This window comes from Homarus americanus, unplaced genomic scaffold, assembly GCF_018991925.1.
Source record: "Homarus americanus isolate GMGI-L3 unplaced genomic scaffold, GMGI_Hamer_2.0 scaffold40108, whole genome shotgun sequence".
NCBI classification, from domain to species: Eukaryota; Metazoa; Arthropoda; class Malacostraca; order Decapoda; family Nephropidae; genus Homarus; species Homarus americanus.
In genome coordinates, this window is record NW_024729811.1 from 242,059 (window position 1) to 269,967 (window position 27,909).

A 27,909-nucleotide genomic window follows, 5' to 3' on the forward strand; every position below is an offset into this window, starting at 1 on the left:
ACCGTCTCCAGAGGCACTCGGCCCTGTCTCCCCCCCGCCTCCCCACCCCCTGGTCTGGCCTGTGGCGGAAGAGACGCCCAGATCTCTTACTCGTGTTTCATCATGGGAGACTTTCCGGTCCTTTCTTCCTCTCCTTCCAGTTCCCTACTCTTCCCTCCTCGTGTCCGTACTGCTTCTCTTCAATCCTCACACTCCCTTCTTATGATCGTTGTCTTCCCCTTCTTTTTCCTGCTTCTAATCTTTCTTCTCTTCTTCCTCCTAAAATTCTCCACCCCCCTCTCTCCCCTTTTCTCGCTTCCCTATCTTCCTTGCACTTGGTCTTCTCCTCTTTACACTCTTACTCCTCCTCCTCCTCCTCCTCTACCTCCTCCTCTACCTCCTCCTCCTCCTCCTCCTCTACCTCCTCCTCCAGCGTGTCAGAGGTTGTGGAGGTGACCCTTTGCTCACTTGTCGGCTTTAAGGTCGTAAATTTGAGGTAGTCTTGGCAGGTGATTGTGGCCTGGGTGGCGTGGCTCTCTGGCACACACACCCCTCCGTCACCCCTCCTCACAGCCCTCACACCCTGCATGTCACCCCTCCTCATAGCTCAGCCCTCCTCACCACCCCTCCTCACACTTGTCACCCCACACTCCCTTCACCTCCAGGCCTATGTGATAACTCCGGGTCAGGTAACACTCTATTATGGTGACTCCTTCCCTCTACCTATCAACCTATGTCAGGATTTATATATACCGGACCTAGTATATATAATTTTTTTTCTAGCCCATAATTTTCATAGGTCGTAGAGCGTACAGTAATACCTGTGATCACACACCTGGTAGCCCCCATCATCGCGCACCTCTCATTAGTATTATGCCACCTATGGACACCTGTCATTGGGATTAATTTTGTATGGGAGAGGCGAAGAGGACCATAACACCTTGACATGTGTTTCAATCACGGTGGGGGTGAGTTTTGTGTTCCCCAGGAGGGCCTCGGTGGTGTAGTAGAAGGAGTGAGGTAGTTATAGAGAAGCGCCTTTGTTGTGGTGGTCGGGAAGGGAAGCTCGTCGGGGTTTATTCCAGACATGAGAGAGAGATTTGGTTGTATCTGAGCGTGAAGGTGTGCTGGGCTGATTGGTCTACCTGGCTCACGTCCCATTACTGCCTTTACCTACACATATTGCACCAATCTATGATAAGCCAATCCTAAACGTTCACTTAATTGATCTCATACTCGTAGCATAAAGGTATAAACGAGGACCAATCAGCGCTCACCGGGCCCACAAACGCGTGTATTTTGATCAGAGTGTCTGGGAGCCTCCTGACCTGTACCTACGACCCGAGTTGTTAAAATAATGTACCTATGGAATTTTTCCCCTTTACTGAGTACTGTGGAAGAATATCTAACCAGAACGCTTAAACAATTGCGGAAAAGATGGCGTCAAAAGTTAATTAAGACCATAATAAGACAAACACTGGAAGAACACCATCTTTAACATCAATAGTGAAACCTAACCTAACCGCCGCCGTGTTGGTACAGTTTGGTGCCACTTGGTTCATTAGCACTGTGTGATGAATAATTCAGTGCTCGGGTGTCTTCTGGCTTTTATAACATATTTGATGTACTGTACTGTGAGAGAGAGAGAGAGAGAGAGAGAGAGAGAGAGAGAGAGGACTAACTAAAGTAAACAAAGCCAGCAGCAGGAAGGGGGAGGGAGGTGGAGCAAACTCTGCCGTCACGAGCACAGTCTCTCTCTCTCTCTCTCTCTCTCTCTCTCACGCGGTATTACCTACAATGTTTTCTCCTCCTCTGTTTGTTTTCATTATCTACCATCTCTCGTTTCTCTATTTTGCATTATGTTTGTCCTTCATCTTTTCCTTGCTCGATGATCTCTTTCGTATCATTCACTCTTCCTCCTCTTCCGCTATTCTTTCGGTCTACAATGTTCACGTTTTTGTTTTGTTTTCTCTTTCTTTTTTGTCAGCCAGGATTATATATACCTTACTCCTCGTTTCCCTCTTCTCTTTCTCATCTTTATTCAATCTTCTCCTTTGTTTACATCATTGATTTTTCCTTCTTGGTACCTTTTATCATCATTTTGTTTGTTTGTCAGTTTCGATCATTTTCCTCCCCCAATATTTTCATGTATTTCCCTTGTTTATTTGTTTTCTCTGTTTCATTCTCCTTTCTATTTGTTGTCGAGGCCACACAATGGTTAAGTGATGGTTGTGGTCTTCTCTCCAAGCTCTTCTCGTGCTCTTCCCGTCCCTCTCGTGGTTGCCTGGCTGTCTTCCCTATACTCTTCCCCTTCTCAACCCTTTATCCGTCTCCCCATTCTCTTCTCGTCTCTCAAGTTATTGTCTCTTTGTCTCTCCTCCCATTACCCCCTTGACGTCTCCTCACATCTATTCCTCTCCTGTTTCCTTAGTTGAAAACCTCTTCTGTACCCCCCCCCCCTATCCATCCTTCCTCCCTCCCCATATCTCCTATTCTCACTATCCCCATTACCTTCTCATCCTATAATGAAAGCCTTTCTGCCTCCACCACCCGACCCCTCCCTTCGCTCACCCCCCATAACCCACTTGTAGGGGGAACAGTAAATATGAGGTGAGCCAACACGGTATACGGAGACGGCTGGGTTGAATACTGTTATTGATATCATCCTTTATCTTGTGGTCGTATTTCTAGCTGAACGAATATAGACGTTGTACTGATTTTCATAGATATTGGTTGTTAAATCAGTCCCTTTGTGTTTGGATTATTCTCAGTGTCATGTCTGTATTTGACTCTATAGTGTACTTTTTCTTCGCCCACTTGGATATGGTCGCGGTGGTCCACATAACACACTCGGTTATTGTGCCTGGTCGTGGGGACAGCGGGTGCGGGCGGCTGGAGGCACAGTTCGTCTCTTGTAAGCCACTCACGTCCAAGGTGCACCCACGGCGCCACTGGGAACCTCTCCCATGCTGATGGGACTGTTAGGCAGGCGGGCTAGCAAGCAGTAGGTAGTTAGGCTGGTAATCAATCGGATTGTTTGTCAGGCAGTTAGGCAAGCAGGTAAAACAGGGGGTATGTGTTAAGATGTGTTGGGCAATTAAATGGCTGTGTAATTTTGGAGATGAGGAGTAAGCAGGCAGGAAGGTAGGCAGATGACCTGACTAGACGATGAGTAGGGGAGGTCGTTGTGTTGTACGGTAGAGAAGTAGACTGGTTAGTGGAGGGGCCATATGGGTAGGTGAGTGTGTGGGGTAGAGGGAGGCAAGGGGATGAATACTTCACACTGGACTTGGGCAGCTGGCATGTTGAAGGATTGGGTTGAGCGAGGTGATGGTGGTAGAGAGAGAAAGGAGAGAGTAGGAAGGTGAGGAGGGTATAGTGGTGGTGGGGGGCATGACGTATGGAGTGTGTGTCTTAAACCAAGAGATACAATCGGCTCAAGTAGTAAAGGTACAGTACACTAGTCAGGAGCCTGGTGAGTTACGGCCGCCGTGTTGACAAGCCCGCGCTGGTAAAAGCCGAGGTGGGGAGCGTGTACAGCGGAGTTTATCTGGTCAGGTTATGAATACGTAATCCGCCTGCCACACCAGATTTGCAGTCCAGCTGGGTATTTGGGGGGGTTATGGGGGTAGGGTAGGGGGCATGGAGTAGGGGAGGATGGGGTAGGGGGTAATGTTCACTCGTATCTCATCATTGGGGGGTAGTCGGTGTTTAAACACAGGCCGATGGGGATGGAATAAAAATCGACTCCTGCAAATATTAAAAAAAATAAATAAATAAAAATAAATCCTAAGATATCTCAAGACAATATTAATAAGGAAGTCTTTGTTTAGTTGCCAAGTAGAGAAATATCCTCCAGCGGCTGTTTTGAATTTATTAATTTTGATCGTAATCTTTTCACTTTTTTTCCTTCAGGTAAAAAAAAAAATAATAATAATAAAAATTTCCGTGTTAATATTTCCACCTCGTGTTCGTAAAGGAAATTGTATCACTTATATTGGGTCATAATGTTAATAGTTATGAGGAGTGAGATGGTCGGGTCGTGTTGAGATGCCAGACGGCTGTTAATTTTCACTTGTTTGATCCAGTATTAATAGCGGTCGTTTATGCTTGCCCGGGTAGTTAAGGCTGTGTTCAGTGCTCCCGGTGGTAATTACTGCCAGGGGCGCAAGAGGCTCGTTAGTCATTACTGCAGATGGGTGGTGGTGGTGGTTGTTGTTAAGTGGTGTGTAGTTTGTTGGTGTTTAGTGGTGGTTGAGTGTGTAATAGGTGGTTGGTTGTTAGTGGTTGTTGAGTGTGTAGGTGGTTGGTAGTTAGTGGTTGTTGAGTCTGTTGGCGATTGGTGGTTAGTCGTTGTTGAGTGTGCAGGTAGATATGGTGGTTGTTCCGTATACAGGTAGAGATAGTGGTAGTTGAGGGTACTGGTGGTTGGTTAGCGGAAGTTGAGGTGAGGCGAGATTAATGACATTATTAACCAGAGGGTAATTAGTGTTATTGTGGGTAGTTAGTCGTTGTTAAGACGGACGGCCGTAGTGAATGATGGTCTTCAACTAATTGTTAAGAGTATAGCTATTAGAGAGACAGTTTGTTAATATGTACTGAAGGAGGAGACAGGTGTGTGGGGGGTGTTGAGTACAGGTGAGTCTCTCTCTCTCTCTCTCTCTCTCTCTCTCTCTCTCTCTCAAGAAAAAAAACGAAAGAAATTTTAATTGATAAGCCCACTTATTAGGTCACCTGAGGAAAGGTAAACTAGTTTTTGTGTTAATTTTCTAATGAAGGTCGATGTAATGTGTGTTTTCGTGGCGGCTTTACCTGTGATGGATAGGTGTGTGTGTGTGTGTGTTAGTGCGTATATGAGTGGGTGGGTGGGTGGTAGTGGGCGGTTTAGGGTGGGGTTGGGTGGCGCAGCTACTCCATTATTGATGCCGTGTCGCCTTGTGCCTATGATTTATGACCATCGCCACCCCCTCTCATGAAGCTCCCACCTCCCTCCACCGCTACCTGCCGCACACACTTCCCTTACCTCCCCTTCCTTCTCCTCCTCCTCATGCTCCTCCTTATCTTTCTTCTCCCCCCCCCCTCCTCCTCCGCTTCTCACTTCTTCGATGTTGCTCTTAAGGGTTGTACTGCTGTGGTTGTTGTGGTTGTTGTAGTTGTTGTGGTTGTTGTAGTTGTTGTGGTTATTATCATTTGTACTGTATCTGTGTGGCTGCTGTTGGTCTGTCGTTGAGGTGATCTGGTTTGTTACCGTCTCGTGCTGTTGTGGAGTGGGGAGATAGTAGGGAGTAGTGGAGTGGGGAGGGAGTAGTGAGTAGTGGAGTGGGGAGGGAGTAGTGAAGTGGAGAGGTAGAAGGGAGTAGTGGAGTGGGGGGGTAGAAGGGAGTAGTGGAGTGAGTAGGTAGTAGGGAGTAGTGGAGTGAGTAGGTAGTAAGGAGTAGTGACTGTCTTATGTGATAATAAGTGAAGGTTTATCGTTGAATGGCTCTCAATTACACAAAAAACAATTAGATAAAAAACTATTGTAAAGCAAAAATTAACTTGATGATGATGATGTGTAGTGATGATTATAATGATGATGATTATGTGTAGTGATGATAATGATGATGATTATGATGTATGGTGATTATGATGATGATGATTATGTGTAGTGATGATAATGATGATGATTATGATGTATGGTGATTATGATGATGATGATTGTGATGTATGGTGATTATGATGATGAGAATGGTGTATGATTATGTATAGTGATGATAATAATAATGATTATGGTGTATAGTAATGATGATGTTGATGAGAATGACAACAACAACGGTGGTATGAGTGATGGTGTCAGGTGAAGATTATGACAGTGACACGCCCATTTTAATACCATAAGGAGCCATATACGGGCGTAGGTGGGTGAGTAAGAGGGGGAACAGGTTGATACTGGGCGTACGTGCTACAAGTCTACAACCTGTTAATAGCTAGATTGACACGCGGCTGGTGACATCTCTTGACTGGTGACATCTCTCGGCTGGTGACATCTCTCGACTGGTGACATCTCTTGGCTGGTGACATCTCTTGAGTGGTGACATTTCTTGACTATTATGGTGAGGTGGACAGCCGCGCCTATGCTACCGCCCCTCGTCTCTACCCACGGGTGGAGCTCCTTTGTGTGGGTTAGTTAGTGGATGTGTTGGGTGTGCTTACTGAACCTGACATTAACCTTACCTTACCTTACCTAACCTACTCCTTACCTTACCTTTTACACCTTACCTCACCTTACCTCACCTTACCTCACCTTACCTTACCTTACCTTACCTTACCTTTCGTTAAAAAGTCGCGTTTCGGTCTATTTTTGAAAGTTGTTTGTGCATCTTCCTGTCCATTCCTCTGCTGCTGCTGCTACTCTGGCGGTCTGGTCTTACTTGGAGGAGGGGGAAGAATAATAGAAGGTGGTGGAGGACAAAGGGAAGAAGGAGCAAGAGGAGAAGGGGAGACGAAGGATGAGAAAGAGGGAACAACAGGCTTGGAGGAAGTAGTAAAGCTCTTTATGATGTCGAGTGTGAAGTATTATGCTGTTATAATTGTTGGGTCAGCAGCCCGCCTTCTAATTCTCCCTTTTCATGACTTTTATACTCGAGTTTGAGATGCGTAAAATGTGCCGCCCACATCGTCCCCAAATCCTGGTCACGGGGTGGGGGGTCAGCGGGGGTAATCAAAGGAAGAAAGTCGGGGGAGATATTTAAATGGTGGTATCGTTGAGGAAGGGGGGGAGACTGTTATGCGGAAGGAAAGAAGATAGTAAGGTGGTGTAAGAGGTACTGAGAGAGGTGAGTGAATCTGGAGATGTTGAGGTACTGTGGAGGTATGTGAGGGAGGGGCATGGAGGAGGCCTGGGGGTAAAGGTACTTGAGATTGAGGGAGGGGGGGGAGGGAGGTGGGTGCGATACGAGACAAGATCAAGCATCACTTTCTTCATTTATCCGCCTCGAGTATTTTGGAGTGATTTTTGGTGTGCTGTGGTCACTGGTGGCTACCGGTGGTGGTGGTAAAGGAGACGCCAGGCCCGCAGGACCCTATAATTACGCGACAGACACATTACTAGAACCGTTCAGGTTTATCTTACCCCTCTTGTACCGCGCCATCTAGCCAGATTTTTACCGTGTCTGCTGCTTTCCACTGTATCTGTTAACCCCATCTATAGTTACTGCAGTTCCCACTCCAAGTTTACCCTTGTGTCTCTCGCCGCCACCTACCTACCGCAGTCTTGGTCGTTGTTGCCGCTGTGTTTGGTAATCGGCGGTGTGCGCACGCAATTTAACGGGTTGACATGCGGCTGGTGTGATACATTAAACCCAAACAAGGTACGTGAGGCGGCATACAGTAATGACTGGTGCAGGTGGATGAGAGGGTCCTTGTCCTGCCCTGTGTAGCGAGCCAGCCAAGGACCTCCGCCATCTGTCACGCTCACCACACTCCTGTGCATCCCCCACTGACCCCTCCCCCTCCTCCGCTAGGCCCCTCCCTCCTCTCCCTTCACTTTGTTTTACCTCAGATGCAGGTCATATGGGCTCCAGTTCAAAGAGACCGCAGCCCCACGCTAACCACTAGAATTGTGGCCTGTTGGTATTTTCGTTCATAAGGTTAGGTTGGGGCCTATTTAGAAAGTGGCCCAAATGATCCTTCCTTCCTTCCTTCCTTCCTTCGGGAAATTAGTGAGACAACCCCCCCCCCCCTTCTTCGGGATTGTTAACTTTTCCTCCTTCCCGTTGTACACAAGTAGAGCCTTCCTCACTCTTCTCGTGGGAAAGGAATTCCTTCTCCTCCCTTTCAATATAATGAGATGGGTCAGGAAGACGAGATAACTTTACCTGATCGTCCCCACACACCGGGATAATGTGTTTTAGGGTTGGATAAAGTTTTTTTAGGATTGAATCTGATGTGTTAGGTTTGGATGAGATGTTTTAGGATTGGATAGGATTAGATAATGGGATTAACATTGGCCATCCACGATTGTCTGTTGTGGAAAAAATTCTTCTTTGACTGAGATTACCGCGTATAGGTACAAGCTGTCTCCTCTCTTGTCAGGGTTCCTTAGAAGGATACGTGTGTGAGTTCCTTTGTGCTTGACCAACACAACACACACAAACACACACACACACACACACACACACACACACACACACAGCGTCGTCACCCCCTGGTCAGGTTTCTGCTGAACCGAACAAGGGATCGTAAACCCTGATTTACATTCGGGCTTAAAAGTGGGCAACGGGCCGGCCAGAGGACCCCTAGAGCCTGTGGGAAACTGCGACAACCACCCACCCATCTACCTATCCACCCATCCATCCATCCATCCAGTCACCTACCCAGTCTCAACTACCCATTCGCCCACCCACTCATTCAATCAACCATTCACCCATACTTACATCTACTCATCCACCCAGTCACCCAGTTAATCACTCACCCATCCAGTCAACCGTCCGTCTATCCATCCAGTCATCTACCCATTTACCCACCCACCTACACAACTAAGAGCTTCACGTGTATGTTGACCGCAAGTGGAGAGTGATTAACCGCATGCTGGATGCCGTTAACTCATGCTGGGCCCTGTTAACGGCATTATCAAGAGCTGTTAAAAATACTTGTAGACCCATTAACCGCATTTCGGATCCTGTAAACCGCGTGCTAGATCTTTTTAACCGCATCTAAAATCTTTTTAACCGCGTGCAAAATCTTGTTAACCGCAATCAGGATCTTGTTACCGCATGCAAGATCATTTGAACCGCACAGTATTGAATCTTAACCACGCATTGATACACGAGTGAGGTGTGCGTTTATGAAGGTGGGAAACGAGGTGGTGATGGTAGTAGTGGTTGTGGTTGATAGTGGTGGTGATGGTGTAGGTCGGTGGTGGGTTGGTGATGGTGTAGGTCGGTGGTGGGTTGGTGATGGTGTAGGTCGGTGGTGGGTTGGTTGCGGTGGTGGGGAGGTCGAGTATGTCCCACCATCAACATGCAGGCGACCCAGCAGGTCATAACGGGCCTCCAACAGTAATAGACCATCACCACCTACACATAAACAACACCACTACCATTACCCGGCGCATAATGAGACACACACACACTCTCTCTCTCTCTCTCTCTCTCTCTCTCTCTCTCTCTCTCTCTCTCCCCTCTTTGCATCGCCTTACCTGCTTCTGTGTGGCGCCCTTACCTCTTGTTACCAGTGCTTCCTCCTCTTTCCCTCTCTATCTACCTTCCCACAACTATTCTGCCCCTCCCACTCCTCAACGTCCCTCTCACTCTCAACGTCCCTCTCAGCGTCCCTCCCACTCTCAACGTCCCTCCCACTCTCAACGTCCCTCCCACTCCGTCCCTGACATAACTCCTTACCCCTCCAAGGCTCCCCTAAACCTTCCCTCCCTGAGCTCATTAATATTGCGTCCCCAACATTACCTCCTTCTGGCCTCCCTCCTGTCTTGCTGTTCACATGCCCACCCGCACAACCCACACTGTTCATACACCTACCCACATACCCACCCACTCGCTCCACCACCCCCCGCCCCCTGAGGGTTCACATGCCCACCAGCGCACCCATACTCTGACTGTTCATACCCCTACCCACTCCCACCCACCCACACTATTCTATCAACAAAGATGCCCACCCATGCACGGTCCATTTCATGATTCACATTGTACCTGCTCCCATACACCCTCCTCGCCTCCCTACTGCCCCCTCCCTCCCTCCATCACCTCCCTGCTCCACTGCCCTCCATCACCCTCCCTCCATCACCCCCCCCTCCATCACCCTCCCATCCACCCCTCCCCCTCGCAGTATGTTCCCTCCCGTCCCCTCTTCCCAGTAGCTCCAGGTGTGTGTGTGTGTGTGTGTACATGACTGCCACTTACCTCCACCAGGGCCACACAGCACGAAGATGACTGGTCCATATATGGTGCCAACTTAACCTAACCATGAGGTACCAAGGCCTAATAGTCCCCCTAACCTAATGATTTAAAGCATGTCAGGTAGGTTGGGGGAGTATTTATTTTAGTTAGGCCAGGTCACCAAACAACTAGCGGCCACAACTCCTGCAACTACTGTGGGTTTTCGATGCTCGTTTGGGTCACATGTGAGAATGGTTATCCCTGTATCTTAACAGTGGACCCATTGGGGATGTTAGCCCTCACTGGAGCCTTAGGGAGACGACTTAGTAGGTAGTGTCAATATCATCATCACCAGTAGCTGTATCGATTGGATGTGTTCGCTGGGATGTGATTTTTTATTTATTTTGTTTTAATTTGTAAGATTATCACTTCTCCTCCAGTACCTCATCCACCTCACCCTTTAATCCATACCCCATACATCCCCTTTCACTCACTACCTCGCCCTCCACCACCTTACACTCCATACATCCTCATTCATTCACTACCTCATCCTCCAGCACTTCACTCTCACACAGCACTATCACCCAGCCATATCCTCCTAGTGGTGCAGTGTCTAGCCTGGGGTCGCCTGGGTTTTCACCATCATCCATTAGTGGTTTTATCCCAGCCAGCGAGTGTGGCCCCGTAAGTGATGGGTTGCCAGCCAGATACACTCAGTATGGTGAATAATAGCGTCATAATTAAGGTGGGCTGAGGCGGACAAGTTTAAGTATAGAGGTCTGGGCCTACGTGATAGTTACTCCCCATCTTTACGACGACACGAAACCACTGGCAGCCAAGCTTTTTGTTTCCTGCTGCTATTTATCAGCCATTATCAGCATTGAGGCCACCTTCGTAAATAAGCTTACCTTAATTTGCATGTCGGCCGTTGTAATTTTAAGTGTAATTCCTGCTCTTTTTTCCACCATCGTTCCGGCAAACAATTTGGGGGGCTAATTTGGTGTAGGTGGCGCTGTTACGGAGAGAGAGGGAGGGGCAGAATAGGCTCGGGGGAGGGGCGTTTCTCGTTATTATTATCATTATTTTATGTAGGGGAAGGGCGTAGTGTGTGATGATGGGCAGTGTTATGTTTACATGTGTGAGATAAACGTTAACTTCTCCAGATTTTTATTATTGACGAGACACATGTATAAAGAGAGGCATCAAATGCAAGACAGTGAGAGAGTCGGGTCGTGACAATGAGGAGTCAACTCGGGACAACAGCGGAACAGCTCGAGACACCGAAGAGTCAAGATAACATAACGCAAGACAACTAGGAGGCAGTTCTAGACAGCAACATTGAACAAGAGAAACATCAACATAGATCACTGAAGCATTAAGTATGAAACAGTAAATCGTCAATATATTATCGTGAAAATGAAACAGTGAACCGCCGAGACAGCGAAGCAGCCAACCCACTGCAGTGAAACTTTTAAGTACAAGAAAATGGACATTAGTAAGAGCCAGTGAAGCATGAACGGTAGACAATGAACGATGAATACAGGTGAAAATAAAAAATAAAAGGAATTGAGTGTGGCATCCGTAGGAGTCAGCGAAGCATCAAAGGGAGTGAAACTTGAACATGACTCAGTGAAGCTTTAGCACGAGATTGTGAGTGATGGCTTCGTCAGAAAAAGCACACGGGGGGGAAAAATAATGTAGGAAAAAAACGCGAAGCTACAAGGAAAGAACGAAGCATGAACACAAGAGAGTGAATCATCAACACAGTGAATGAACCCCAGGTACGGCGAAAGAGTGAACCATCAAGAGTGAACCCAGGATGCCACTAGAGACTGAATCCTCAAGAATGAACCCTATATGTCGCGAGTGTGGATCAAGAGTGAACCCCGGGTGCCACTAGAGACTGAATCCTCAAGAATGAACCCTATATGCCGCGAGTGTGGATCAAGAGTAAACCCCGGGTGCCACTAAGAGACTGAATCCTCTAGAGTGGACCCCGGGGTGCCATGGTCGCAGGAGGAGGAGGAGGAGGAGGAGGCACACACACACAGGGTCTCAGGTGCTGGTGGACGGTTGAGTCACGGCCATAATGATGTTCACTCCAGCAATAGTAATTTGCCGCTCCACCAAATTCTTCCAGTCGTAATTAGTTCTGTTGGATCTATTTACTTTTTGTCTTTATTCATTGTTTTTTTGTGTGTGTGTGTGTGTGTGTGTGTGTGTGTGTGTGTGTGTGTGTGTTTTGGCGTATACATACATGTCTCTTCCCTTGTCTTTAATTCACCTTCTGCTTTGGGTATATAATTTTCACCCCACTTTATCATCAGTTATTGTGAGGTTATCATGAATACACACACACTCACACCTGCTCCCTTATACCCATTCCTCTTATTTCCTTGTCGCCTCACCCCCATATTTCTTCACAGGGAACAAAGCTGTTTATTTACCCTCAAAGTCCCACCTATACCCCGTGACCACTACCACCACATTTCTCACTCTTTATTGTGTTGGCAGCGTGACGGTACCTTGGATCGATTTGGGTGTACTGTGGGGGGTGTAGTAGTGTACCTTATGAAGGGGGGTGGGGGGGGGGGTACTGTAGTTTACATTTCTCCTGTTAATTTCCACTGCCGTTTTTTGAGGGAAATTTATATAACTTTCCTTTTACCTCTGAGGTTACTTTTATCTAACTTTCCCTTCCGTCTTTGAAAAATTTCCTTGACTTTCTCTCCTTTCATGGCAAAATCTCCAAACTCTCCCCTACCACCTTGGCAAAGTGTGGGTGATGGTTGCCAGGGTAGTGTTTAATGTGGGCGGTATATCTCTGTATCTCCTAACTCTGGGTGCGTATAGTGCAGCGGCGGAGTCTTAAATATCGGGTCTGCTGGAGGTATTTGTGCAATAACTCGCTGGCGTCAATGGGTGTTATTGAGTGCTGTTGGCGGGGTGTGTACGGGATGGGTCCCCCCCCCTCTCTCTTATCCCAGGAAGGACCGTGGGTAATGGGTGGTGGTGCCCTGGGTACTATCCCCGTCGACCCTTTTCATGCGCTCTTTGTTGCCCCTTTTATGCCCCATTCTGCCCATTCATGCTCATCCAAGCTCACTGATGCCCCATTGATAGAGGGGGTTTTTCATGGCGGTACTGTAATACACTAGTGTCAAAATCCGTAAATGGGCTTTTGTCAGTGGCGTCGGCTTATACCCGGGTGTTTTTGCCTGTACCTTGGCTACTACCGTGTCGGGAAGCACAACATTTCTACCCCTGTACGGAGACGACACAAAGACCCGGATCCTGTACTCCACACACCTCCAGGATAGCACTCTGTTGCCTCTAAGATCGTCGGCAAAGGGCTGGTAAAGCTATCACAGCTATGTCAAGTATTGTTCTTGGTATTTCATAGTGTTTACCGAGGGTGATGGAACACAATGCACGAGGTTCCTGGGGTGTGAATACCTTTCACTAAATTCAGTGGTCCATCGCGTCGTCCTTCACGCCGGGGGAGTGCTCGGGGATCATTTGCATATTCAGGAGTTGATTGTCATTACTCAACGGATTCCCAGTTTCTTGGATTTTTCGGGTAAGTTTGTCAGGAACCAAGGCGAGGTAGTTAGTTCTTCGGGAGTCGCCAGCCTCCTCCTTCACTCATAATGAAGGTGGCCTCCTGGGAGACTTGAACGGGGTGCTGTTTAGTGTTGGAAACTGCTTATAGTGTGTGTGTGTGTGTGTGTGTGTGTGTGTGTGTGTGTGTGTGTGTGCGCTGTCTACTATAATTTATATGTAGCATTTGTCTGTATTATTTACCTGTATTGACTTGTTGTACGTAAATATAAACCACCTACATATCCTCACCCACACGACGGCTTTACTACTCATTCGGTATTTATGCCAACATATATAGCCATTTTACTCCACTATCAACCATGGAAGTGTGACACAAGCTCATAGAAAATTTATATAAACATATTTTATCTCCACGCCAAACTTTATTGTATTCCGCCTCTTGCTTGTCTAACTTGTGCTTGGCTCGGTGCTTGATGGATCATTGGTGGTTTGGTTAGGTTGTTGTGTGCTTCTATACCTCTCACACTGTTGCTCCATGATCCCTCACCTCGGTCGAGTAGTGTAGATGGTATCCTACTTCTGAGGAACCATTTACTCTTTCCAGCCTCCTTTCTTCTCCTTCCCTTGTTTACTTGTGTCGTTTATTTATTTACACTATCGATAAATAGATAGGAGAGAACCCCCCCCCCTTTACCTCGCCTTCCATACACACTCCTTTCACTCCAGCCATCAGCTACAACTCTAGGCCTCTTGTGTTTGTTTGTCTGTCAACTTAACTCTTCACAAACACCCTCTCCTGTCCTGTCCAGCTTCACTTTAGGGGTTGTCTTTCTCTTACGGTGGCGCCTTTCAGTCACCCTTCATGTCTCTGTCAGATTACCTCACAAACACACAAACACAACACAACACACAAACACAACACAACACACAAACACCAAACACAACACAACACAACACAACACACAAACACCAAACACAACACACAAACACAACACACAAACACAACACAACACACACACACAACACAACACACAAACACCAAACACAACACAAACACAACACAACACACAAACACAACACACACACACAACACAACACAACACACACACAACACAACACACAAACACCAAACACAACACACACAACACAACAACACACAAACACACAAACACAACACAACACACAACACACAAACACCAAACACAACACACAAACACCAAACACAACACAACACAACACACAAACACCAAACACAACACACAAACACAACACAACACACAAACACAACACAACACACAAACACAACACACAAACACCAAACACAACACAACACACAAACACAACACACAAACACAACACACAAACACCAAACACCACACAACACACTCACACCACACACATTATCACTCACCTGTGACCACCAACTTGGGAGGAGGATATTTCGGCTCTTCTCTAACAACTGCTTAACACTGACGTACGAGGACTGGGGCTCCGATAAAAATCTCGGTGCGTTTGTCTTTGTCCGACTTTGTGTTCATGGCGTAGTTTATCACACCAGCCTGCAGCCGTATCCACCATCCATCCTGCACCCCCTTGTCCTTCGTCTTGGCTGGGTGCCACGCAAACTTCCTCGCGGACAACGTAGCTTACCTACCTCCTCACCCTTCTCTTGAATCTTCTCTTACCGTACCTTTACCTCACCTCACCTCTCTCTTCTTTTCTGTACCCTACCCGCTTTCTACCCCACCATAACCTACCCCTCCTTATCCTACCCCTCCTTACCCCACCCTATCCTACCATCCTCACCCTATCCAACCATCCTCACTCTACCCCTGTACATCAGAGCACGTTCTTTGAGCCCTTCCTTCACCACCACAGCCAGGCTAAGCGTTCAGTAGTCACCGTCTTCTGTGTTCCCTGGACGTGATTTCCTGAAGCCATTTAGTTCCTCATTAAAGCCATTGAGGGGCGGCTCTTTTACCCACAGCCCCGGAATCTGGCTCCCACTCGCTCACCGCCGCTCCCTCTGCCAAGGATTCCTCTACCCGGGTGTCCGTCTCTTTTCTTCTCCGGCTCCTCCTCCCTCCTCGCTCAATTTGGGTGTGAATGGCGTGTATGCGTGATTCACAGGATATTGCAGTGGCATACAGTGGTCTTGATTGTTATTTTATGCTCACAGCTTCGCCCGCACCTTCGCCCACACCTTCGCCCGCACCTTCTCCTGCATCTTCGCCCGCACCTTCTCAGGATTTACTTACGGTCGTCGGGGCGGGTGTGTGGGTGCAGGTGGTGGGAGAATACTTCATTGTGGTTTTTGTTGGCCGTGAGTCGTCTCTTGCTAGTAAATATGCTTAAGCAGAATCTCAAGTGCGCTCCTTAAATTTCGAAATGTAGGAGCTCGCTTAAATCCACTAATGGGATTCGTCGGATTTTTTTTTTAACTTCATTTTATATTTTACTTTTTTTTTTTAGGGTAAATTCTTTGTGTTCTATGTAAGCGCCATTTCAAAACTCTGTGGCTTGCTTTGTATGAATATTCCTAAAGACGACTGCTAATAGTGACTTACTTTACAAGGGACTTCCAGGAATTCTTCAACCCTCTTTTTACCGGAGCTCCTTACCGGATTACGACTTGATTTATCACCAATTATAATGTCGGTGTTAATATTATGCATTTTAGAGTTGTAGTCATTTTTTTTTCCTGCTTAATCTTGGGAGTCGACTTCCATTTTGGTGTGTGTCGCCCTACCATTATTACACCTCAGGGTACCGTGGTCGACCGTGTGTGAGAGGTGAAGGGGGATTGGAGGGGATGGGGACAGGTGCTAAAGGGGAGTGGGTGGTGGTAGTGTATAGGGGAAGGTAGACAAGTGTTTAAGGGGAGGGGTTGGGGGTGTTGAAGGGGAGGAGATAGAGGCTGTGTAGGGGAGATTATGAAGAGGAATGAATACATGTTTTAAAAAGAAGGATAGTATGTGGTGGGGGTGGAGGTTGTATAGGTGGGTGGAAGAACATAGGAGCAGAGATGAGGAAGGCGACAGGTGGTAGATAGATAGAGTGGTAATTGAGGACTGGGAAACGAAGACTTGTGAAGGACGGGAGTAAGAGACGTAGAGAAGGTAGGTGAGTAATATCCTCAGTAGGGAAGGACGAGAGAGAGAGAGAGAGAGAGTAAATGGGGTAAAACATGGGGATTTTGGTGGGGGGGGGATAGGGAGCTATAAATTAATGGAATAAAACCGAGCTATAAAGCATTGTGTGTGTGTGTGTGTGTGTGTGTGTGTGTGTGCACGATGAAGAGAAAGGTAATGGTGGCGGCCACTTTACCTGAGCCTTACAGTCTCTTCACAACCCCATGCTGTTAGGTGCTGCTTGAGCCGAGGGCATTAGGATGCGGGAGTAAGGTCTTTTTGGGTCGTAATTACCTGAAATTTAATCCCAGAATTGGTTCTTGAGTCTATTCCAGGCCGAGAGAATGACCCTAAATGTTCTCCAGTGTTGGGTTTTATCGAGAGTTGGGAGTCTCTTGTGTCTAGGGGTCGGGTTTCCTTCTGCTCAAATTCCCCCACGTTTACAGTCGTTCATTGTTGCGGTGTGTGTGTGGTGTTAGTGGCACTCATTCATGGCACGTATCCCTTGTGTTTATTTCTCTTATCAGGCGAGGACGTTGGTTTAATTCAAGGTTCCTAACAGGTGGGCGTTTTCTTCAGTGGCAGTGCTTGTTTTTTTTTTGTGGGCGTTTCCCCCAGTAGGCGTTTTACCTAGTGGGCGTTGCCATGAATGTGTATAGTCCATTAGCCGGGAGCGACACCATGAACCTAATTATACCGAGTCGAGGTGCCACAGTCTGAGGGAGCTTGTTAGTATAGTGTTCAGTGGGTGACGTCAGCAGGACCTATAGCTGTCACCATCACCACCATCTTCCGCCGCGGTAATATGACGTTATCACAATCCTCCACCTCTATTCTGCTCAGTGAAGATGACACGCGTTATTTAGTGTCATCATCCTTAACCCTCGCCATACACCTCCTGACTACCACCTTCACCTTGACGTCATTCCCTTTACTACAACAGCCGAGGGTCTCCTTTACTGCTGTAGGCTTCTGTCACGAGAACCACCAACACCACCTTGCTACTACCATAATCATCGGGGCCCTTTGTCTTCATAACAGATCGAACCTCCTTATTACCTCACCCATTGGACCCCTTGTTACTCCGACCGTCAGGCACAACCATCATCGGCCCCTCCCTAGCGTAGTCATAAGGTCCCTACTGCCACAGTCATTGGTGGACGCCCGCCACTGCCTGGGTCCTCGCCACCGCCTCTGCTGCTGTCGAATTACTGGTAGTGACTCAGCAGCCGGCACCTATTTTTCCATCTTTCTGGCTGGGTAGCTGCTGTCCGCCCCCACCCTCGCCTTGTCTGATGCTCTGGAGGTCGTGTTGCAGGAAGGCAAAGGGACAGTAACAACGAACAAGAGTGTGGAGCAGCGAGTGTTGAGGAACAGCATTGTGTGGTAATACATAAGCGTTCAGCCGTAGGAGTGTGTGGTAACCAGGACTGTGTGGTGTGTAATATTTGGAGGTACTGCGATATTATAATACATTTTTTTCACCGTATTCATCCTAAACACAAGCCATCGGTAAATAATTTGCTGGTAGCTCATATTTTACCAAAGTTAACACGAAATAGATATTTTTTTAGTGTAGGTTAAACTGAAATGTTATGTGCCCATTTAGCAGGCGGTTAGTAACAGCTTCCTGGACCACGTGTGTTGAACAACCAAACAGGGCTCAGTTGTTGCTCGTTCGTGGAATAATAAAATAAACTTCCAAGCAGATTTACTGATCCTGTGTGACGTGGCTGGTGTGGGATGCGGCCCCTTTGTGCCTATATCATAAATTAGCGAGTGTGTCCATGTGGAGTTGGTATAGCGTTGTCATGTCCTTCGGCCGTGCCACCACCTGGTCATACCAGGCCTCGGACATCATTAAATCTAACGACGGCGGGACCCCTTCACACTCACTGTTGGCAGGGGGCACTACAGCCCTGTCCCTGTTGCACATCACCGGTCCCCTCCCTTCCTTCTCCACATGTCCGACAGCAGCACTAACCACAACTAATGTACCTAACTTTAGCATTACTGGATCGCGTTCTTTTGGTTTTATTGCGGCACTTGTCTTGTTGTGTATCGTGGTGTTGGCTGTAAGAGTGAGGAGGTCAGGAATGTGTCGTCAGAGCGGCTGTAAGGTGCCTTGGAGGTTAGCCAAGGTCGGAGTCACTCAGTGTCGGACACGTTTGTTGACAAAAGCCAGCCTTGGTCGGCTTAACACTTATGACCAGAAAATCCAGCCTGGGACGGACACGCGGGAAACTTTGGTTGGTGGCTGCTGTTCCTCTCAACCTTCAATGTGTTATCAGTGTCCATCACTGCTGCTTCACCTGCCCACCTTTATTGCTTAGTTGGAGTGGCCAGTTTTAGTGATAAACGCAATTGGTTAGCTTCATGGAATAGCTACGTTACTGGTTATATTGGCGGATCAAGTTGACCGGACAGCTCACATGGTGTTTACTTCAGTGGCCGGTCACTGTGAGGGTCCTGAGCCTTTTGATGATGACTTTTTTATTGGCTTGTCTCACTATCCACCCAAATGATCAGTCTCTTGGGTATTCAATTTTCTTCATCTCTTTCTCATCTTTCTTCGCGCGTCTTTTTTTTTATCCTCTTATTGCACTGAATGACTTGAAGCTGCAGGCAAGAAAAAGATTTTTACTCTTGAGGGGCTGAGCTGAGATGAACTCCCGCATTAAGACGGAATTACTGGCCTTTTCGGAACCCGTAAGACGGTTGGAGTCACGTCATGCAGTGGTTAACCATACAAACAAGCAGCCTTCAGCTCCCTGCGTGCACTTACCTGCCACAACGCCCGTGTTCGACATGGTGTTGTCAGGTCGTACACGTCTGCCCTGTATAATGAGATCCAGTTTGTATGTAATGTGAGGTGAAGAAGAGCCCGCCGAGGCTTTCACTGAGGTTGCCCGCGTCCTGTTGGCAGTCTCTTACAGGCCCCAGCAGTGTTGAGCTGAATCCAACACGGAAGCTCGAACTTTTTAGACGTTGTGAATGTGAGTAGGATTTTCCGTCGTCGTTCTTTTTTTCTTTTTTTTTTTACTTTGTCTTCCTTTCATGAAGAATAATTTCGTTTGATAAATCCTTTTCAATTTATAGGAAATATAAGAGATCACCTGAAGAATCGTCACCCCAGAGTGCCGATGAAGAATTATCACCCCGCCCACAATCAATATAACCTAACCTGACCCCACCTGAAGAATCGTCACCCCTAGAGTGTCCACCTTAAGAATAGGCACCCTGTCAAATTCTGGGGTGACTATTCTTCAGGTGGTCTAATATAAGTTTTTATATGACGATTCTAGCTGTACGGTGGCAAAGTTACGGGCATCAGCGGCCTCCCGTAGTACACACGTGAGTCTCACATCATCAGTGCCATCTAAATTCTCGAAAGTGCTACATTTCTTAGGCGTAAGGAATGTTAGCTTAATGTAATGAGACGCGGCCATCCAGTGATCACCCTAACTCATATCCTTAGCTCAAGTATTATAACTGACACTATCACCCCCCACATCTGCCAGCGGGGTGAACATATTGTGTCTTATGATAATTTCGTGAAAAAAAAATCCACAAGAATTTAAGTTTTTTTTATTAAATATCACATTAGATCATTCATTATGTCCAGTTAAGTAGACTTTATTGTTGACTCGGGTATTGAAGGAAAATGTTAGAAGAAAAAATGTTGTCTTTATGAAGTCGACAATATTTCAGAGAGAATAAGTCAGGCATTACTTTTCCGTCTTCAGCCTGTGATGACGTGGAACACCAGGATCCCATGAACAGCGACATGGTGAACAGTTGTTATGAACAGCGGGAACGTCAATACAAAACATGAGTGTGACTTGGTACCCAGATTGAGGGAGGGCGGGAAGGGTTAGTGGTGGTGTACAAAGAACTCCAGGATCACCATCGCGTAATGGATTCGCCACGTACAGCCCTCCCAAAGTGTTTCTTCCAGCGTTGATGCCTGACAGCTGCGAGCCTTTCTTGTTTTTGAGTTTGGGGTTTGTCAGCGTGAGAAAGCTGTTATTCTTGATTGGACTGCTGAACGGTGAACTCTTTTTCGTGTTTGACTTTCTCTCTCACCCACACACCAAGGCTTCTACTTCGAGATGGCCTCTGCCACACACTCAGGAGCGCATTTGGCCTTGAATTTCAAAGACGCTACACCACGCCTCTACCTAAGTCTACGTGATTTTTTTTTTACATAAATGGTCCAACTTTCATGGTTTTGTCCGACAAGAAACGATACAATAAAAAAAAGTAACAAAATAGACGTGATAAAAATGTGTTTTCATTTGTTTTCTTATATCAGTATTTCTAAATCCTCAGAAATAATAAATATAATAAATAGAACACGAGTAATGTATTTAATTGACCGTTTCGTTTAGTATCTGAGGAAATAAACACAATACCTTATAGAGTAACATGAGAGTAACTTAATACCACAGAACAAACACAACCATCCACCAGGGTTTGTGTGTGTACAGTAGTAAGACCTTCCTTCAACCATTTATGTTTTCATCCCAACATCCGTGTCGACATTAGTCTCTCTCTCTCTCTCTCTCTCTCTCTCTCTCTCTCTCTCTCTCTCCTTCACATGTGATGAATCCTATTGTAAACATCTGATTATATATACCAACCGATTTAATTAACAAATAGAGCCTTCAGTGGCTTGGCGGATCCCCACAACCAGAGACTCAAATCGACGAGGTTCATCAACTTTGTGTAAAAAAAAAAAAGTGGGTATGAAAGTTAGTTGCATGCGGCCAGTGAGTAAGAGGAGATTAAGTGAAATTATACGTCTGAACGCTGAAGGACAGATGGTCGGGTTGACAACAGTATGATGATATTCACCCAAATCACTTCTATGTCTGGGGGAGATAAAGAAATATTAAAGGAATATGAGGAAATGTTTGAGTGTGTTGTTTTTCCTTCATATGTTACCGTATTGTTTATAAAATCTGGTGTTTTGACCTACTGTAGATGCCATACACACACACACACACACACACACACGAAAGAAAACATCTGGCAGTAGTAGTATTAACCTGCGCGATGATCGTTTACGTAATTTATGGCGCTGAACAGGATGTAGAGGCTGGCTGTAAACAGTAATACTCTGGTTAATCAGATAAATGCTAATGAGGCGTGTTTACCCAGCCAGGTGTGTAGCAGTAAAGAGGAACTCCCCCGAAACAAATGCCAGGTGTATGTAGGTACGTGAGGGAAGGTGTCAGGCTTGTAGGAACACCTGAAGATTAGTTCACCCCAAAGTTATTTCACCAGAAGATTAACTACAACACAGCCTATGGAGGTTAGGTTAGTGCAAGGCTGGACTAGGTTAGATAATGTTTGGTTAGTATTAGACTATGCTTAGTTAGATTAAGTTTGTTTTGGTTAAGGTTAGGTTAGCTTAACGTTAGGAGGGTTACCGGTAATTAATCTTCAGGTGAAATATGCTGGGGTGTCTAATCTTCAGGTGATCTCAGGTCGTATAACAAGCACGTGACTGAAGCATACATTATGGAAGCTGAACATGTACACGTCATCTTAAGACGAATGGCTTAGAATTTGTTTTGAAATTTGTCTTTATTCAGAGTCGTGATCAAGTCATAGCCTCAGCCATTTAGTCCCAAACACGACTTAAACAAACCCATATAGGGAAGCTTAGGTCCGGGTTCTCAGAAGGTTCATTTATTTACGGTACTGTTGTATTGTTGACGTCATTTTTAACAGGTAATTTCCTAAAAGTATAAGTCAATTTAATCTGATGGAAAGTTTAATGTGTGAATCTTTCGTAGTCCGGCTCCTCACGTGAACCCAAAGCATCGTATAAGTTTTCCAGCCGACTTCCTCGTGGGGTCGAGACATTGTTGCGGCCTTTTAAACATTCTATTATCGTATTTGGTTTTGGGCAGACGATGTCGTACACGGCAGAGTGGTGGCTCGGGCGGCTGTTATGGCCTGTATATTCATGTTGACTTGGCTGTTCCCTCGTGTTGCAGCGTGTCTCGTGTTTAAAGCAACGCTCATCTTGTGAACCACAGGATGTCTTGCTCGCAATTTTGCTGGGTTGCCGTCAAGAATTTATTCCAGATTCGTCCAGCTTGGCTAACATAAAATTGCCATTAAATATTTGTGATTGTCCAGGGCTCGGGTTGTTGCTGCGTGGATTCTGTAGGCCACCACTGTATTTGTCTGAGGTACTGTAGGTCAGAAGTGGTCATTACATAGATTATTATTCCCTCAATATACCGATAATTTATTTGTTGTGTTGGAATAGACCTTAACAAATGATCAGTTTTAGAAGCTACGTATAATATTATTACACGATTTTTTTTTTACAATAAAGTCTTTCTTAATATTTCTTCTTATTATTCTTTTTTCTCTTCGTTCTCTTAGTCTTCGTTTCTCGTCTCTTTGTACCGTAATACAAAGAAAAGGTCAATGGGACTTTTCTTTTGTAGGGCCACAAGAGGGCTGGAGTATATTTTATCCACATTTGTTGCTTTGTTTGGTAAATACAAGAGGGTTAGAGACGATATTTTATCCCGGTGTGTTGTCACAAACAGGTCTGCTTTTGATTCCTTTGAGGAGCGGAGGTGACAGGTCGGTGGGGCAGACCTACCCTGGCCCTTGCCCCCGGGAGGGAACATAACTGGCCGGATTAGCTTGTCCTCCATGGCCCCTTCTCCACGCCACACCACACGACCTCGCTATCCTATACCCATAATACCTTGACTTGAGCTTACACGCAAACCATACCAACGTAACACTACCCACGCCATCATCATCACCACCACCATCACCACCACCACCACCACCCATACCCACTACACCCTATCTTGTTCCTACACTACCCAAAGTTTCCCTTACACTATCTGGACAACCCCACGCAGTGTCCTGGCTACACCACTACACCCACCCCTACACCTCCACTATACTACCCGTACGCCCCATGCAATGTCCTGGCTACACCAAAGGCCAGAGAGCCACCACCTGCTGGCTCCAGGCACGATGACCTCACTGTTGTGTCAGGTTGAGAGTTTACGTTTGTAAATGTATGTATGTAAAGGGGTCCTCAGGCTTGCTTATGTGACCTTCATATCCCTGGGTAAAGGTTTTGTTATTATTATTATTATTATTATTATTATTATTATTATTATTATCATTATTATTATCATTATTATTATTATTGTTATTGTTATTATTATTATTATTATTATTATTATTATCATTATTATTGTTATTATTATTCTTGTTGTTTATTATTATTTTGTTATTTTAAATATTTTAATGTTGCTTTGTAATGAAATTGTTTAGCATTAATTGCCATCAGTTACTGTTGAGAGTTATGTATTTTAGTTTGTGTGTGTGTACATACGTGAAGTCTGCGTGCGCACGTGTGTGTGTGTGTGTGTGTGTGTGTGTGTGTGTGTGTGTGTGTGTGTGTGTGTAGTATGTTTTGCCGTGACTCAATCCCAGTAAAGTTGACGTTCTTTGTACCTGACAATAACACTGGAACACTGGCACACAAAAGGCATGAGGGTACGCACACACACACACACACAGACACACACACACACACACACACACAGGTAGCAAGGGCAGGATAGATCAAAGAACCTGAAATCATCTCATGGTAAAATCTAGGTAAATCAGCAAGGTGGGGGGGGGGGCTGGGAGGGGAGGAGGGGGGCTGGCAGGGGAGGAGGGAGAACCTTTTATAACTTCTAGGTAATTTAATTTCTACATAGATACTTCAAGTGAGAGATATGGGAGTGGTGGTAGGGAGGAGGGCGAGTGGGTAGTGGCAGGTAGGGAAGTGGGGACAGTGAGGGAGGGAAAGAGGTAAGGAAAGAGTCCATAATTATCTCAAGGAAATTTCTAGGCAACTACTGGAACAGGAGAGAGTGGGGGTGGTGGGAGGGAGGTCGAGCATTTGGCGTTTGATGGAGGGAAAAAAACCCACCACTTCTCCTCTCCCAGTCATTGTGTGGCAAAGGATTGAAATTATGACTTGGTCTGAATGTAGTAAAGGTGAGAGGGAGAGGTGAGAGGGGGGAGGAGAGGGAGTGAGTGGGGGAAATGATTTAACGCTTCTCATGGCGGTTTGGAGGAATATAAAAGATTTTTATTAATTTTTTTGGAGGTTGGGGATTAAATAGATGAGTTGAAAATTAGGAAGGAAAGGTAATTAATTACTGGGGAAGTGAAGAGAGAGGGATGACTATATTGGTTTCGGGTGAATCTGAATGGAGAGTGAAGGAGGGAGGAAGGAAGGAAGGATGGATGGATAGATAGATAGAGTGGGCGAGAAAACGAATTACTGAGAGATGACAAGAAATTGGACAGAGTGAAGGTTAGATTAGGTTAATTTGGATCATTTTTATTTTGCAGGGGGTTAGGTTAGATTAAATTAAACTAGGTTAGGTTATACTAAGCTAGGTTATATTAGGTTAGTTACGATTTTTAGGTGGGGAAAAACTGAATTGTGTTTAAAATCCCCAGCTGCCCGTGACAGTAGCTGAGGGTGTGCAGAGGAGAGAGATTACGAAGAGGATAACAAAGGCGAGGAGATACATACGATAACGAAGACAAAAAACGATAGGATAACGAAGAAGAGAATAAGAGTGAAATATAACGTTGATATTTGTGTTAACAGACGTAAAGAGAGAGAGAGAGAGAGAGAGAGAGAGAGAGAGAGAGAGAGAGAGAGAGCCAATATAGTTTACACCGCGTTTTAGCTCCTTTAGGTATACAGTGTGTGTGATGGAGCTGACAGAAGACACGGTAGGATGAGGGTGTTAAAAATGTTGTATGGACTGGGGGTGTAAAGGGTGACTATAGAGATAATAACAATAGCGGGACAAGTACAGGGATGTGTGAGTGATGTGTCGTAGGGATGGTGACGAGGGATTTATTGTGTGTGGTGGGATGGATAGGGAGGTGGGTAGGGGGATGAATAGGAGAGTGGATAGGGTGGTGGATAATGGGATGGTGTAAGGATGGGAATTAAATTAGGGTTGTTGTTGTGTAATTGCTTGGTGGATGGACTAGGAAAAAAGGCTTGTGTTAATAGACAGTGGGACAGAACTGCGTGTGTGTGTGTGTGTGCGTGCGTGCGTGCGTGTATGCGTGTGGTGAAGGGTTAGAAGAGCCAGGTGGCAGTATTCACTCAAGCGAGGGACTCCTGACTGTACTAGAACATCAGGTGTACTTTATTACAAGGCCTCGGGCGGCCACAAGACAGCGTAAAGTGAGGGATAAAGTGTGAGAGCCAAAGCTGCTTTCACTTGTGCACAGCAGCAGCTCAGCCGTGACCCGTACGTTATCACTTAAGTCAGCAGGACAAAGGCAGATAACCTGATGAGATTACAAATACATGTTGATAAAGTTATAATTTTTACTTAATATCTAAACTGTATCAAAGGTACTTTTATCTACACTGGCAGGTTTACATTAATTAGATGACATACATGACCAAATATTTCAGCATCAGGTGACACAGGTGTGCACTAATAAGGGGAGGTGGGGTTCTGCCTGTAATATTATGCAGGAAATATGTCGAATAAATTAATGCTCACATATTATATTAAATATTTATGTATGTTATGAAATTCATAGATTTTTTTTAATGTTTGTAGTTTTTATGTCCAAGGAAAATAAATATTCATAAGTATTTTTTTAGTGAAAGGCCAATGTTTGTATTTACCTGTTAATGATAGTGGGTAAGTCTGATATTAGTCATAATTTATCTTTTAATTATTACATTATACTAAATTTGCATTTTGTTTGTGCCCGCAGGTGTAGTGGTGGTGCGTGGTGTTGATGGGCGGGCGTGGGCGGGAGCAGCGCCCCCCGCGGCAGCATGTGTGAGTGTGGCTCCACAGACGACGCCCCCGGCCCGGCCCGCAGGCCCGCGCGGGTGGACCAGCAGGCGGGCCACTCCGCGGGCCACCCACACCGCCGGAGAGGAGGGATGGGGACCTGTTGTGGGCGTGAAGTGAGGGGAGTGGGCGTGAGTGTTCTAGTCTTACTGGTGTTACTGTGTGTGGGGTGTGTGGCGGCGGGGCACCGGACACACCGGGCCAGCGGTGCCACCGACACCCATCACCACACCAGCAGTATAGTGGCGCAATTCTGGACGGCCAACCAAAGTTTGCAGCTGCAGCACATGGTGTACAACAGAGACGCGGGCGTCCTGTATGTAGGAGGAACCAACAGGCTCTGGGCGTTAGAAATCAACAAACTGAACTTGGAGGCGCGAGTGGAAACGGGGCCCAGGTTCGATTCCCCTGGGTGCCATGCATCAGGTTGTGGGGTAGAGAACCGCGTGAAGCAGGTCCTCACAGACAACATCAACAAAGTGCTGGTACTCGACCCAGACGCATCAACGCTAATCATGTGTGGCTCCGTGTCTCAAGGAGCGTGTGAAAAGTTCCGTACTGCCAACCTGTCCCTCACACCGGAGTTCATTCCTCGCTCTGTGGCTGCCAACGACCCTGACTCCTCAACTTTCGCCTTCGTGGGCCCTGAGCACTACAACGCGTGGGGCGGGTCCTCGGCACTGTACGTGGGCACCACCTTCACTACTGTCGGGGATTATCGCCATGACGTCCCCGCCGTATCCACCAGGAACCTCTATGACCTGGACTACGCCGAATTTTCCTTCTCAAAACAATCTCTACTTCGTATAGACGTCAAATACCGTGACCACTTCTTAGTGCAGTACGTGTACGGCTTCAACGCGAGTGACTATGCCTACTTCGTGACGATGCAGAAGAGATCTCACTTACCAGGACAGGAGGAGTCTGGCTACATCTCGCGTCTGGCTCGCACCTGTATTACGGACGCCAACTATGACTCGTACACAGAGATCACACTCGAGTGTCAAGGAGAGGAAGGCACCAACTACAACCTGGTGCAGGACGCCAAGCTGGTCAGTGCTGGCAGTGATCTGGCCACCACCATGGGTGTGGGCGTGGGAGACCCGATATTGATAGCCACGTTCGCGCCCTCACAAGGACACACATCAAAGTCTGAGACCGCTTCTGCCGTGTGTGTGTACTCTGTGCATGACATTGCTGCCAAGTTTAACGAAAACATTCACATGTGCTTCAACGGGTCCATGTTGTACCGCAGTATGGAGTACATCTCTGGCCCCATCCTCAACGGCAAGTGTCCTGCTGCTGGGGTAAGTACCTAATATTTGTTCTTCATTTAGTAGTAGTAGTAGTAGAAGAAGCGGTAGTAGTAGTAGTAGCAGCAGCAGCAGTGAATTGAGGCTACTATTGTGTTTTATTACCACGTGGACGTGTCAGAGAACATAGTGTTAACATCTGAGACTCTACCTTGTT

At 46.5% G+C, this 27,909-nt stretch overlaps 1 protein-coding gene across 8 annotated transcripts in view; it reads left to right on the forward strand.

Moving 5' to 3' along the window:
* Positions 1–27,909, forward strand: part of LOC121866828 (plexin-B-like) — a 441,813-nt gene that overhangs the window by 69,982 nt on the left and 343,922 nt on the right. For all 8 annotated transcript variants that reach the window (XM_042366560.1, XM_042366559.1, XM_042366563.1 and 5 more), the window contains exon 2: positions 26,357–27,746. In XM_042366560.1, the coding sequence (XP_042222494.1) occupies positions 26,421–27,746 (1,326 nt within the window). In that variant the 5' untranslated portion in view covers positions 26,357–26,420. The remainder of the gene's footprint in view (positions 1–26,356; positions 27,747–27,909) is intronic.